Source organism: Nannospalax galili, unplaced genomic scaffold (assembly GCF_000622305.1).
Source record: "Nannospalax galili isolate Female #2095 unplaced genomic scaffold, S.galili_v1.0 scaffold585, whole genome shotgun sequence".
Taxonomy (NCBI): domain Eukaryota; kingdom Metazoa; phylum Chordata; class Mammalia; order Rodentia; family Spalacidae; genus Nannospalax; species Nannospalax galili.
In genome coordinates this window covers 631,555-647,417 of record NW_008354016.1, presented here as the reverse complement: position 1 = coordinate 647,417, position 15,863 = coordinate 631,555, and the positions used below count along the sequence as shown (strand labels likewise).

At 40.9% G+C, this 15,863-nt stretch overlaps 1 protein-coding gene across 4 annotated transcripts in view; it reads left to right on the top strand.

Moving 5' to 3' along the window:
* The window catches only part of Nr3c2 (nuclear receptor subfamily 3 group C member 2), a 373,979-nt gene extending 359,927 nt beyond the window's left edge, over positions 1-14,052 (top strand). For all 4 annotated transcript variants that reach the window (XM_029555030.1, XM_029555028.1, XM_029555029.1 and 1 more), the window contains exon 9: positions 11,393-14,052. In XM_029555030.1, coding sequence (XP_029410890.1) covers positions 11,393-11,548 — 156 coding nt within the window. In that variant the 3' untranslated portion in view covers positions 11,549-14,052. The remainder of the gene's footprint in view (positions 1-11,392) is intronic.
* The last annotated feature ends 1,811 nt before the right edge of the window (positions 14,053-15,863 follow it).

Genomic DNA, 15,863 nt, shown 5'->3' with positions numbered 1-15,863 from the left:
AGACCAAGATTTGAAGTCTTACATCTGAGCAGCACTTTCTGGTTAGGAACAAAATCATCAATGAGAAATAATTGTCTAAATAACTTTTTATATGGACTTAAGCTTAATGTCTGGGAAGTGTTGAACTCTTAAAGAACTATACTGATGACTTTACTCCTTGGTTATACTTTCCTTTTGGGTGTTTAAGACCATACAGTTGGCCCAAATAAATCAATTTATTTTTACACTTAAAGTCATTTGAGGATCTGTTCCTCAGGGGTCACAAGGGCTTGGGAGGAGCTCCTGGGTCCTTTCTTTTACCAGTTCCATCTGTGTGAAGATAAGTCAAAGGTCCTGCTCGACCATGTCTGGCTTCACTTGGAAGCATGAGTGACATGTTTCCTCTAAGTTGACCCTCCTCTTTGTAGACTGGACTCTGGTTAAAGTCTGTATTTCCATTTTCTAATATAATTTCTTATCACATTGGGACTGCAGAGATGGTTCAGGTGTTAAGAGCACTGGCTGCTCTTGCAAAGGACCCAGGTTCGAATCCCAGCACCCACATGATGGCTAACAACTGTCTGTAACTCCGGTTCTAGGAGATTCAATGCCCTCTTCTGTCCTCCACAGGCACTGCAGAACACGGGTGCACTTACAAACATTTAGGCATAACACTCATCCACATAAAATTAAAAATGTAATTTAACTTAATTTTTAAAAAGTGTTCTTACCACTATAAACTTACCCCTTAGTACTGCTTTTGCTATTTTCCATAAGTTGTGTTATTTTCTATTTCCATTATCATTTATTTCAAGAAAATTTTAACTTTCCCTTTTGATTTGAGCCATTCAAAAGAATGTTGTTTAATTTATATACATAACTTCTAAAGCTCTTCTTGTTATTTATTTCATTATGATAAAAAATATACATTCTATAATTTGTTCTAGAAAATGTCCTCTGCACATACTACTGAGAAGAATGTGTGCTCTGCAGCTGTTGCAGGAATGTTCTGAAGATATGTTAGTTCACTTTGGTCTGTAATATGCAATGTTTAGTTGTTGGTCTCTTATCTGAATGGTCTATCTAATGATGAACATGGGGTCTGAGGTCCCCAAACATTATTTTATTCCTCTTTTTGGATTGAATAGTGTTTGCTTTATATACTGAGGTGTTTTAGCTTGGGTATATGTATTATACAAATGTTATCTCCTAATATTGAGTTGATTCCTTTATCAATATAGTGACCTTATTTATCTCTCCTTAGCATTGTGTGTTAGAGAGAGAGAGAGAGAGAGAGAGAGAGAGAGAGAGAGAGAGAGGTGGGTGCTCAAGTGTGAGTGCCCATGCAGAGGTCAGGAGACACTAGGTGTCCTGCTGTATCACAGTCAGCCCTATTCCCTTAACACAGGGTCTCTCACTGAGTATAGACCTAGGCTGACAGCCAGAAAGCCCCAGAAATCTCCTGTCTCTGTCCCCCAACAGCTCTGGAGTTACAGAAATGCATGGAGTTGTACCAAACTTTTTAGGTGGGTACAAAGGATTTGAACTCAGATCCTCAGGCTTGCTTAGTAAGATCTCTTACCCACTAAGCCATCTTCCCAGACTCCTCTTTAAGAACTTAAAAAAAAATTTAAAGTCTGCCTGGTCTGCTGTTTTCTATTCCTCCCATTACTTTCAATCTATGAGTTTCTTCTTTGTGTCTAGCCACTCGCCCTGACACACACAAACTCAATGTACATATTCTAATTGGGGAAATGCATTTGGGGTTATCACTGCTAACTGAAGACGTACTCCTATAATTGTGTTCATTTTCTCCCATTTGTTTTACATGCCTTTGTTCCTTTCTTGTGATTCCTTATGGTCTCCTATACTGAGAACGTTTAATTACGCCATCTTTGTCATTCTTACTTTTGCATACTTTTGTAACGGCAGCATTATCCTTTACCTTCTAGTGTAGGGCTCCCTCAAGCTTTTCTTCTAGGGCTACCCTGGTGATGATGAATTGGTTCAGCTTTACTTGTGAAAATGTTTCTCCCTTGTCTATTAAGAATAGCTTTGCTGAGTATTTTTTTTGGGTGTCAATTTCATTTTCTTGCAGGACTTAGACTATGTCATCTCATTTTCTCCTGTTAAGCAAAGTTTCTGCCAAAAAGTCTGCTACTCTGATTCCCTAATCAGTCACTTTATGCTTCTTTCTGGTTCTTTTTCTTGTAGTTTTTCCCTAACACATATTAACTGTACATATTAACCGGTTTGATGTGATATTTCCATAGTATATACAGTGTGCACTGATCAACCACCCTTCTTAACCACTCTCCTTTCCAAGTTCTAGTAATCAATATTCTATTTCCAGTTCAAACACTTTTTTAATTTCCACATTTGTCCTTTGTCCCTGGCTTATTTTACTGAACACGAAATCATCCAGTTCCATTTATTTTGCTGCAAATAGGATCTCATTCTCCATGAATGAATAACATCACATTCTGTGCACATATACCACATTTTCTTTATCCATTCATCTGTTGATGGGCACGTAGGTGGATTCCATATCTTAGCTATTACAAAGATTGCCATAGTAATCTTGGGCTAGGCAGGTATCTTTGGTATACCGATTTCATTTCCTTCAGATTTATAGCCAAAAGTGGAGTACTTGATCACATGGTAGATTCCTTTTAGGTTTTATTGGGGTGGGGTTGGGTTTTGGGTGGTGGGGGTGGAAATTCTGCACTTCTCTACACAATGACTGTACTAATTCAAACTCCCCTTAACTGTGTATGAGTTTATTTTCCTCCACTTCCTTGCCAGCATTTTTTATAACAGCCATTCTAGGTTTGGTGAAATTGTTGCTCATGTAGTAGTGACTTGTTCCTGGGTGGTGAGCATGAGCATTTTTTTGTATTTGTTGGTCATTTCTTTTTTGGGAAGTGTCTCTGCAGACCATTTAGTTGCTTTGGCTGCTTTTGTTTGTTCATTTTTTTGTTTTTTAATAAATTGGATTACTTCTTCTGTAGTCTATCCATTTTCAGTTTTTTATATATTCTAGATATTAACCCTCTCTCAGATGGATAAAAATATTTTCTCCCATTGTATACGCTATCTCTTTTTGTTTACTTCTCTGCAGTCTTTTAGTTTGATGTGATCCTATTTGTCGGAATTTTCTTTCATTTCCTGTGGTTTGGGGTCCTAATCAGAAATTCATTGTCTGTGATCCATATTATCTCCTAGTAGTTGAAGAGTTTTAAGTATTACATGTAGATCTTTGATTCATCTTGACTTGAATTTTGTACATAGTAAGAGATACGGATCAACTCTCTGTCTTCAGCATGTGGATATTGTTTTCCCAGCAGCATTTATTGAAGACGATGCACTTTTTCCATTGTATTGTTTTTAAAGCATTTGTCAAGAGTCAGTAGTGAGTGTATTTCTGGGATCTCTGTTCTGTTCCTTTGGTTTATGTGACATATGTTATTACATTTCCATGCTGTCCTGGCTATCTGGCTCTTTAGTGTATCTTGAAATCAAGTACGGTGATACTTCCAGCACTGCTCCTTCTGCTTAGGGTTGCGTTGACTATGTGGGGTCTTTGTTACTTCTGTACCAATTTAGGACTGTTTTACTAGCTCTTGAAGAACGCTATTGGTATTTTGATGGGATTTGCAATGAATCTATAGTATGGACATTTTTAAAAACCAATTCTTCTAATCCAGGTCTTTCCATTTTAAAAATGTCTTCTCAATTTCTTTAATCAAAATTTATTTTATTATGGAAGTCTTTTAATTCTTTGATTAAATTTATTCTATGGTTTGTGTCAGTGAAAATGCTTTCATGATTTCTTTCTCGAGAACTTTGTTACTGTAGTACAAAGAAGCAGCTGCCTTTGGTGTATGTATTCTGTATCCTGCTGTTTTACTGAATTCTTTCCCAGTTCTGGTGGATCATATCCACTGTAAACGGAATAATCTGGCTTCTCTCCTTATTTTCCTTCTTTCCCTTGCTCAATTGCTCTGGCTAAAATTTCTAGTACTAGGCTGAGTAAAACCAGTAAGTGGCTGATACCCCTGCTTTGTTCCGATTGTGGAGGAAATGTTTTCATATCATACATACCCTTTATTCGTTAAGGTACCATCCTTTTATACATAATCTGTTCAAGGTTTCTATCCGAAGAGTGTTAAGTTTTAACGGTGCTTTTTCTGACACTTGGACATGATTATATCATTTATCATTCACCCTGTTGATACATTTATTGGTTGGTTTATGTTGACCCATCCTTGCATCCCTGAGAAGTTCCTTGATCATAGGAAATGATCTCTGGTGTGTGTGTGTGTGTGTGTGTGTGTGTGTTCATGTGTATACAGATCTGTGCATGAATGAAGTTCGGAGGCCAGAAGAAATCCCTGGGCGTTGCTCCTCAGTCTCCTCACTGGCCTAGAGCTTGCCAAGTAGGCTAGGCTGGCTGGAAGTGAGTCTTGTGGATCCACCCATCACCATCTCTGCAATGATGGGATTACAAGGGTGTGCCACCAAGCCTGGCTTTTTAAATATGGGTTCTGAGGACTAAATTCAGGTCTTCATGCTCGCAAGGAAAGCATTTTACCACAGTAAATTATCTTTTTGATGTGCTGAATTACTCTTATCTCTGTGTTTACATAGGCACACAGTACAATAAACTTCCCGTTGCTACTTTTGCTGTATCCCATGAGTTTTGAAGTGTTTCATATTTCCATATTCATCTGCTCTGGGAACATTTTCAATTAACCTGCTGACTTCTTCAAAGCCCATTGCTCAGTCACAATGTATTTGTACAGTTTCTCAGATTCTTTTGTTGCTGACCTCCAGTTTTATTCTAATAAGATCAGAAAATATACCAGGTATGATTTCATTCTTTAGAATTTACTGAGAAATCGTAATGGCAAAGGTAAAGGTTACATTCTAGAGAGCAGTCCATGAAATGATAAAGAAAGTGTGAATTCTACAGGTGTTGGATGGCTGTAAATGTTATGTTCACTGCCTGGTATAGTCTGGCTCTGTTGATTCTGTACAGATTATTTTTTGATCTAGACAATCATCTATTAATGAGCATAGGATGCTAAAAATAACTATTATTGATTATATTGGAACCTATCTCTCCCTGTAAGTTTACTAGTGCTCATTTTATAAAATTGGGTGTTACATCACTACATTTATATAGATTTGTAGTCATTTTATCTTCCTTTAAAATTTTGTTTATTTTTGAGACAGCATCTCATGCAGCTCAGATTGGTCTTGCTCTCTATGCAATTGAGGATGACTGTGAACTTCTGTTCCTCCTGTCTCCACCTTCCAAGCATGGGATTACAGGCATGAGTTTCCATGCCTGTTTTATGCTGTCCAGGGATCAAACCGAGGGTATGTTAGACAATCACTCTACTAACTCAGCTTTATCCCCAACCCCTCATTATATCTTCTGTTGAATTGACACCTTCATGTAAATACTTTATTACCTTTAAAAAAATAATTTATTGAGAATTTTGTACATGCATATAAGGTGCTTTGATCAACCTCATGCCCACTCCCTCCCCTCCAACTCCTCCCATATCTCCCCATCACTTTTTTCTGATAACTTCATGTACTCTTTCTTCTTCTTTGATTGATTTATTGATTTTTATGGGGCTTTTGGCTACTCTAACATTCCCCCCTCTGAAGAAGTAACCCTAAAATCTTTTAGGGATTAGAAAAAAGCTCCCAAATACTTTTGACATTTTTAGCCTTTGGAATAGAGTATGTTGCTAAGAGGCCCAAGGACATTTTGACTTTTAGCCAAGAAACTGGCTACATTTCTTTGGGGTCTTTTTACCCTAACTGCCTAGCCAATTCCTACCTCCTGTTCTTATCACAGCATCCTCTGAAGCGGTTACCCAAACTGCTAATAGGGAATAGGGATGCAGACCACTCTGGCTATTACCTTTTTATTTAGTATACTTTGGCAAACATACAAATAGTTACTCATGGGGTTGGGGATTTAGCTCAGTGGTAGAGCGCTTGCCTAACAAGTGCAAGGCCCTGGGTTCGGTCCTCAGCTCTGAAAAAAAAAGAAAAAAAAAAGAAAAAAGAACAAATAGTTACTCGTGATTGGTTTAGGTTTCCAGTTGCTTGGAATATAATTTTCTAATCCTTTACTTTCAATCTGTGTCTTTATTGACAAATTGATGAGTTTCCTGTGGTCAATATCTTAAAAAAAAAAAAAACTTCGCCCAACTTTCATCTTTTAATTGGAGAACTCTGAGTTGTTTTCATTCAGATTTAGTGAATTACTGTATTGATAATGTCTGATTCTTTTCAATTTTTCTCTTGAACATCTACTATTCTAGTAGGGTTTGTTTTCACAATGGTAATTACCTTTCTTTCACTTGAGGGGAACTGATGGTATCAAAGAGATACACATGGCCCCACCAAGGAGAGCCGAGCAAACTATGGAGTTTCTTTCCCCTCCAATCAGAAGTGTGAATGGTGGGGAATGGAACCATACCCTTGGTTTCAGAAGGAAAGCACCCTGATCTCCTGTTCTTGAGGACAGTGCTCTCCATTGCCCCGTGTCACAGTACCTTTCCCTATAGTGCAGTGCACCCAGAAGGAACTCTATAGTTTGCTGGGTCATTCTGCTTGGCCGGGCTTGGGGCCCAGCTGCTCCCACTAGTCAGTGAAATGGACTGTGTATGGTGTCTAAGATGGAATATGCATTGATTTGTGACCCTGAAAGCAGCCCACATTAAGAGTCACACTGATGGAGTTTGTTGGGACACTTTCACCCTCAGCACTGTGGAAAACACACTGCCCCTGCCCTGTGAAGGTGTGCGGTGCCACATCACCCTGCTTCTCAGTCTGTCCTGTTGTCCCAGATCGCCAAAACACACAAAGTTCCGATGTTCTCTCATAATCACTCACCTCACAATACACCTGCTACTTTGATGGTTTTGTGGGGAGGAAGTCAATGCCAGGCATCACTATTCTGTCATTTTGAATGCAGACCCCTCCCCACTCCCTGGTTGTCCTCTTTCCAGTTTGACAACCCTATTCTTCCCAAATATACATGTTATCCAAGATTTAGAAAATTTCAGTACTTGTTTAATTATACATCTGTGTTATGGGGTTTTTTTTTTTTTTGTTCTATCACATATTTTCTAGAACCCCAACAATACAATATGAGCTAACTTAACCATCTTTCACAAGTGTTCATGACATTCTTAGTTTCCTTTTTGACCAATATATAAAGAGATCTACTTTCAGGCTTGGAATTCAATCTTCAGTTGATCGGTTAGGGTGTTGAAATGCTCAGCTCTTCTTTATTACACTTGTTCTTTAGCTTTGTGATTATGAGTGTATGTGTGTGTGTGTGTGTGTGTGTGTGTGTGTGTGTGTGTGTGTGTTCCTCTAGTGCTCTCCACCTTATTTTTTGAGACAGAGTCTCTCACTGAACCTAAAATTCAGCAATTAGCTATAAGCTGCCTGGCCAATAAGCTCTGGGGGTCTGCCTTTCTCCCTGTCTCTGCCGTGCTGCCAGGGGAGTGTCTGGACTCTGAACCTGGGTCCTCATGCTTGCACAGCAAGTTCTTTACCTTTTTAAATGAGCTCTACCTCTCTACTCTCTACTGAATTTATTCATTTTGTCTATTACTATTTTCATTAAACTGTATTCTATTGTTTCTCACTAAGTTTCCTTAGTATCATTTTGATTTGTGTCAGGAAATTCATCAAGCCCTTTTGTACAGGGCTTGCTGCTAGAAAACCACTGTGTTCCCTTGGCAGAGCTGTGTTCTTTCTTTCCATGCTTCTGTGTCCTTATGTTGCAGTTCATGCGTTTAGCTGGGCGGTTGCCTCTACCAGTTTTATACGGTTGTTCTTGTCGCAAGACTTTCTCTTGACACTGACTGTCCTTAGGTGTTGCTTGGATATGCTGTGTTGCCTTTCATTCCAAGAGTATGCTTTGGTATGGTGTCTGTGCTCTGTCACCTCTTTGGTTGTAATGGATATTGCCAAGGTATGCAAATTCCTCAATGGAAGAGGCTGCGTGATTTGTGGGATTGTTCCACCAGCTGAGACACAAGCTGTCTTAGCAGCTCAGGACAGTGTGCCTGACTAAAGCCATGAAACACCCACCAGTATATATAGCCATGGGTAATAGGGCTGTCCTAATGATCCCAGGAGGGTGCAGAGCTGTAGCATTCTTGGCAATATGAGGAGTACACAGTGACTTCAGGGGCCTCCCAGGTCCAGTCTGCTCAAGAAGTACTGCCCAGCTACTTCCTAGGGCAAGATGAGAAGAACTAAATGTCTACTTCCCAGTGCCCCAGAGCTCTGAGCTTCTGAGAAGTCTATTCAGCTGTTTCTTGGAGCCACAGGAAGATGGGTGGGGGCACTGAGTTTCTTCTGGGGCCAGAGTGGCTGAACTCCTCAAGAGTTGGCTGTTTCCTAGTCAGCTGCACCTAGGCAAGGAGAGGAGGACAGGGCAGAGGCTCAGACACTTCACAGGATCCCAGGTTGGTAAGTTCTCAAGATGGCTTTCTGTGTGACAGCCTGAGTGGGGGACAGCACTGTATGGAATGGGATTATTTCTTCACGGCAGTACACCAGCTGTGGGTGCAGGGCCTGTGGGGGCTGCAGGGCTCTCTAGCAGTAAACACTTCAGGTATCTGGGGTATGAGTGGGGTCAGCCAGGGGTCTTTTTCCCCTCATGGAGCAAAGTCCCTTTTACTTCAGTGTCTCAATAGATGGCATGGAGGTGCTGTGTGCTTAGTTCCAGCTCCCTTCTCTTGGGCCAGTTCCCCCAAGCACTGTCTCAAACACTCCACTGAGGAAATGGTTGTTTCCCCTTGGTTTGATCATTTGTTGTGAAGCGTATACTGCAACCACAAAATGTATGTGGGTTTTTTCTGTTGCTGTTGTTTTGAGACAATATCTCATTCTATAATCCAGGCTGGCCTCAAATTTATAGCAATCCTTCTGCCTCCACCTCCCAAATGTTGGGATTACACACGAGTCATTTTTTTTTTAAAGGAAAACCTCCTACCTCCCAGACATGGAAGAGCTCCAGGGGGATCAGAATAAAACTGGTCCCAAACATCACAGTGGCTATGCATGGCTCTGTGGCCAATGTCACACCCAACAGTTTACATAGCTGGTACGTGAGTGGTAACACATGTGGAAAGCCTCACCTGGGGTAGCCTTAGCTGTGTCAGCCACTGGCCTGTAGCATATGAAATGACAAAATGTAAAAGGATGGCCTGTTTCTTAAAGGGTAGTGTTCCTGGAAAGGTAGACAATAAAGACCACGCATTCCCTCATGTTATAGAAGGAGAGGTGGTGAGGTGAGTTCTAGAGTCCACAGAGATGACCCAGATCATGTTTTGCAAAGTGTTCCATGGAGGAAAATGTTTTACACAGAGAAGATAAGGCCTAGCACTCACCCAGCTTGCATGTGTGTATCTGGAGAGGTGTCTATAGGACAGTGGGATCGTGCTTGCTCCCAGTTTACATGCTGAATCTGAGTCCTTGAAACTTGCTTAGGGAAAAACCTCTCTGTAGGCTGAGGGCAGAACACAGGCTACCCAGGACACACTACTGTTTCCCTGATGAGCTTTTAGATTCCTGTTTTGTCTCGAAGGCCTTTACCACATAGTTATTTACTAACTGATTCAATTTAAACTAGCTAATTGAGTTAAAAAAAAAAAAGAGTCGAGGGAAAACTACAGATTTGATTTCACCAAATCACTACATTAAACTCAGTAGTTAGAAGTGACAACATCAGTATCGTATGCTGTGACACAATGGGAAATGACCAAAGGTCATCTTTCCCACAGTGGGTTTTTGTGAGTCAGTCCTCTGTGATTATGATAAATACTTGAGATAATTAATTTATAAAGTAAAATGGTTTATTTTAGCCTACAGCTTGAGTTTTCCACCCACAGTTAGTCCCATTGCTTTTAGGCCTGCGGCGAAGCAGTTATGGTGTGGCAAAAGCAGAGTGGGGTAAACTGTCACCTCGTGGGCAGAGAGAAGAGGCCCCACCATCCCCTTAGTGAGCATGCTCCCGCCGCTTCTAGTTTGCTTTTCAATTGCTATAATAAAAACACTGACCAAAACCAACTTGGGGAGGAAAAGGTTTATTTCATCTTACGTCTCCCAGGTTCATCATTGAGGAAAGCCAGGGCAGGAACTCAGGGCAGGAACCTGGAGCACAGACCAGAGAAGAACACTGCTTAGTGGCTTGCTCCCCTGGCTCATGCTCAACCTGCTTTCTTATACGATACAGGACCACCTGCTCAGGCGTGCCCCCCCCCACAGTAGGCTGGGCCCTCCCACATCACTCAACAGTCCAGAACAACCTGCCCAAGGATGGAACTCCCCACAGTGGGCTAGGCCCTCCCATGTCACTCATCTAGAAAATGCCCCACAGGCATGGCCACAGGCCAGTCCAATGGAGGTAATTCCCCAGTTGAGGCTCTACCCAGGTGTATCAAGTTGACACTAAAGCTGTCCAGCACCACCCCCCCAATGGCATGACCCAAACTGTGGGAAGCAGGCCTTAAACACATGGGCATTTGGGGGACACAAGAGCCAAACCATAGCCTGGAGGGAATGATTTTTTAACTAAAGAAAAAGTGTATTTTTTTTTTTCTGATTTAAAGTGGATTCCTAGTAAATGGAAAAGCGGTCATTAATTTACAATGCTTTGTGGATTTTCTTTACACAATTGAGAATAGTTCATATGCACAGGATAGAAAAGTTTCTTGCATTCCAGAGTAGGAACAACACACTTAAATAGACAACCCATAACTTGACGCTTTTACTCTCTCAAAACCAGCCTGAAATGGAGAATGTGTGAGGAGCCCTAACCCTCTTCAACTTGGACAGGGTCCTAGAAGGGGTGCTGGGGCAGTTGGTAGAAGTTGTGGCTACCTCTCTGGCTCCATTAGCCAGCCCAGCCAGGGAAACATCACCATACCTGCCAGCAGGGTGATCTGGCCTGCTTCTCACCATCTTGGGTGTTGGCCAGGTGTGGGCCCATTGCATAGATACACATATGCCAGACTCAACCAATTCAAATGCTTACAAACAAGGATTAGATGAGGGCAGTTCAGAGACCTAGGATCTGTTAACTCCATTACTGTTTCATGTTCCTTGGATATTCATTCCATGCTTAGCAGTTACAGCTCTTGGATGAATTTGTTTATCACGAAACAGACATCGCAGGACAGGTGGCAGAAGGACTCTTGCACATCCCCCCAAGATGACTTGGCTAAATTACTATTAAGCCATGGTTTCCTGGAAGCTTCCTGAACCTTGTTGTCTCATTCACACTAGTTAGGCCATGGAGGAATCGGGAAGAATTGGAAATTAGCCCTGTGTCATGTCCTCTGTGTCTGTCTGTGTGTTGCAGCTGGTGAGTGACCTGCTGGAATTCTGCTTTTATACCTTTCGAGAGTCCCAGGCCCTGAAGGTGGAGTTTCCTGCCATGTTGGTGGAGATCATCAGCGACCAGCTGCCGAAAGTGGAGTCTGGGAACGCCAAGCCCCTTTACTTTCATAGGAAGTGATAGGAGGTGTCAGACTGGAAGAACTTTGCCTTAAGTTTCCCCATGTTGTTCTACACCTATGAAGGACCCAAGAAATCATATTTTTAACATGTGACGGTTGATTCACACTTGTTCAGCAGTTTCTCAAGTTTAAAATCATGTTAAGGGTCTGGAGCCGGGAAAGCCATGGGTTTGGCAAGGCCTGAGCTGGCTGAAAGACTCTTCCCTCTCCACTCCCAGCGCTTAGAAACACGTTCCCGTTCCTCTGGATGAAAAGCCATATCTAGTCAATAACTCTGATTTTGATATTTTAACAGATGGAAGTTTTAACTATGCCATGTAGTTTCTGGTATCTTTTGCTTGTTTTCAAAGGGTTCAAGGACTAATGAACTTTTTAAAGCTTACCCTTGGTTTGCACATAAAATGTCTAGTCAATATGGGGCATTAATATTCTTTTGTTATTTAAAAACACAAAAAAGAAAAAATATATACAGATTCCTGTTGTGTAGTAATGGAACATGTGGTGGGAACTGCGGCCCTGCAGGGCACGTTTTCCTGCATCACTGGCATATACACTCGTTAGCGTCCACTTATTATTTAATTAGAATGGATAAGATGTTAACTGCCTTGGTTTCAATTTCTAGTATCTATTGTGTTGGCTTTACAAATAATTTTTTGCAGTCTTTTGCTGTGCTGTACATTACTGTATGTATAAATCGTGATGGCCTGAAATAAGGTGTGAGGAACTTTTGTAAATGAGACATACGAAAAAAATCTTTAATGGTTAATAGGATGAATGGGAAAGTATTTTTGAAAGAATTCTATTTTGCTGGAGACTATTTAAGTACTATCTTTGTCTAAACAAGGTAAAAATTTTTTTGTAAAGTGAAATGCTCTGCATGCGTAATGAACCGTTTACAGTGTATTTAAGAGAGGGAAAGCTGTGCCTTTTTTAGCTTCATATCTAATTTACCGTTTTACAGTCTCTGTTGTAAATAACCACACTTAAACCTCTTTGGTTGTCTTTAAGCCTTTCTACGTTTTCTCTACTATTTGTTTTGTTTCTGGTCTCCCGCTCGGGGTGTTTGTGAGACTCCAGCACACTGTCTGGCTTCTGCTTCTTCTGCTTCCACTGGGGATGCCACTGCAGTGTCTGCAGCTCCTGGCGGATGTGGTTTGACAGCACCCGCTGGACAGAGGTCATGAGAGTGCTGCAGCTCTAGGAATGCTGCTTTGTCCCTTTCCACAAGAAGCAGAGTCGGCTCTTGGAGGGGGAGACTGGAAATTGGGTGCAGAGAGCACAGTTCTCCTCCCACAATTCTCCTTTGGGTGAAAAATTCCATGCACTCTCTACATCTGTCAGAGATCAGAAAGACATCTCTGGTCTTGGACAGGGTTCTGCACTCCTGGAACTGGTCATGGGAACATAGCTATCATGGCAGGAGGTACTGGGGCAATCCATCTGGGCAACGGTCAGTTAGAATGGCGTGGAGACCCGAAGATCACTAGAGGGTTTTTAGATTTTTTTAAAGGTAGGTTTTAAAAAGAAAATTTTATACATAAACAGTTTTAGAGAAAAAAAAAAAACAAAAAACAAAAACACTACAGATCATGTAAGCAAGACAGTGGCACTAAATTTTTTAATTCATTAATTTGTCTGATGATGCAATTTATGGCTTTTCTCTTGCCCCAAATCACAAACATGTGTATCTTTGGGGAAACTAACAATATGATTGCACTAAATAATCTACTTTGAATAGAGGCCAAATTAATCTTTTGAAAGTGGTTATGATTGTCATTGGTACTCAGTGAAATCATATGAATTCCCAAAACTTAAAAGGTGTAGCTCAGGCCTAAGGCTGGGATGAGCTGCAGGTGGCTCAGCACTTCTCCGTAGGGTTCACCATGCAGGCAACATTACCTTGTCTTTCAAAAGACACCTGCCTTCTGCAAAGGGAAACCTAGGAACACTGAGCGCAGAGGAGAGGGTTTTCTTAATTTGCAATGTCAAATTTTTAATTTATACGCAGATCTTTAAATGCAGTCAACTTATATGCACAGCAATATGAAAGCCACACTTTGAAGGTGATAAATAAATAGCATGCAGACTAGGCATTTCTGGAAAAGAAATAGCTTATGAAAGCAGCTCTGAGTTAACTATGAAATTGGAATTTCATCTTAGCTAGGCTGGAGATGGAAAACGTCTGCATTAGCTTTTTGTATTAACAAAGTTACTGGCTCCTTGCGTGTCTCCAGGTAACTTTGCTTGATCAAACAGCGAAGCCATATTCTCTAAATTCACTGTTGAATGCCTGTCCCAGTCCAAATTGTCTGTCTGCTCTTATTTTGTACCATATTGCTCTTAAAAATCTTGGTTTGGTACAATTCATAATTCACCAAAACTTCATATAATTAAAACAACACTAAATTAGTTTAAAATGAAGCAATTTATATCTTTATGCAAAAACATGTCTGTCTTTGCAAAGGACTGTAAGCAGATTACAATAAATCCTTTACTTTAATCACCTGTTGTTTTGGAAACAGTTCATTTGAATGCCTACTGGTACACCTGGACTTTATACTTTTCCAAATTCTGATTATATGAGCTTCTGCCTACAGCCAAGATGGAACCACTGGGGTTCTACCTGAAGTTAGAAAGAGCTCTGTGTTGCAGCCACGTGTTCAGCTTTCTCTTTGAGGACTGATCAGTTATCTTGATTCTTACTGCTACTGTTCAGTCCACCAAACTTTCCTGTAATACTTGAGTACTATCTATACCACACAGGCACTGCCTCATCTCCACTCCCACAAGACTTTGAGATTCACATGGTGGACCAGCAATGTCCGGCTGACTCCAGAGATCTTCCTCCACTTTTCCCTCATGAGGTTCCCTTGGTCTGTCAAGAGGCTCAGCTCCCTGCAGAACCTGATGGTTACCAACTCCTTATGGGACTCTCCACAACATAGAAACACAAAAAAAGTAATAAGCAATTACCAGTTCATTTTAAACTACAAAACATTTCCTACCAGATAAATTCAAGATAGTTTTCAATGTGTCATTTAATGGGTGACTGTTCAAACTACTTGCTTTCAGAAAGAGAAGCCTATGTGAAAATTAAATCCAACACTGCTTAAACACAGCAGATTAAATTCTGGAACACATAGTGTGGCCACTGACCACAGGCCAGGAAAAGAGTTGCTTGTACAACAGTTTTTTGTAAAACATCTGTGAGAGCAAATTTTTGTGTAAAACTTGAAGAAATTTGACCTGTTAAGGAGCAAAGCTTTTCACAGAGAAGTCCCTACCCATGTGCACACTTGTGAAAGTAGAATCCCTTTCAGACTGAATAGGCTTATTCCTAGGTCAAGTGTGCCTTTATTTCACTCTGAAGAATTTCTCAAAGAATTCTCATGCCAAAATAATTCAGTTCCCTATTAGGAATCACTAGCTGAGAACTACCTCTGCTGCCAGAGACAGCCAGCTACTGTTTACCACAACAGTGAAAATCATGTTTGATACCATATGTAGAATAATAGACTCATTTGCTTCTGTATGTTGAATGCACCCCCAAAGTAAAGTGAAAACGTTTTATGTTAAAGTCCACTCTGATATGCCATTTGATGAATTATGCACATGTACAGAGAGATGACTTAATTACAAATATTTTTAGCACTTTAACATCCCCCATTTGTTAGTGCAGCATTTTTCTTGGAAATAAAACAGTGGTTTGCCAAATAGCATTAAATAAAAGAGCATTAAGATGTGATCCTGACCCTTGGAGTGGGCAGGGCCATCCAAAGCAAAGTGAAGCATGGGGAAAAATAGCAGGCGGTTTGGCGACTGTTGAACAACAGACGATTCCAGAGGTTAGTTCTTTGGTCTGTCTCCAGAGTCTGAGAGTGAGCCCAGGGAGTCTTCTGATTAGGACCAGCCTTGACTGAGTTTCGCTCATTTGTGTATCTGTAATCAGCCTGCAGCTGTCTGGTCTGTGACAGCTTTACTGCATGTAGCCTCTTATCATCCAGCAGGCTAACCTGGGCACAGGCAGAGCTCTAAGAGAGTTGGTGGAAAGGACTAACGCTTTCCAAGCCTCAGAGTTCATCAGGTTTGTGCCTATCCTGTTGGCCAAGCTAAGATCCAAGGTGTCAAGCCCAGTCAAGCTGAGACAGCTCTTAACAGAAGAGCATGGCTCCAGTGAGGGACAAAACACTGGTATTATATCAATCTACCACTCTCAGTTATTCAGACCTTTTGTAGAATGTGTGTTTCCCAGTTTCTTCTAGGTCAAACAAAAACAAAAACATTTCTATGGATTTAAGGCATTCTATTCATGCC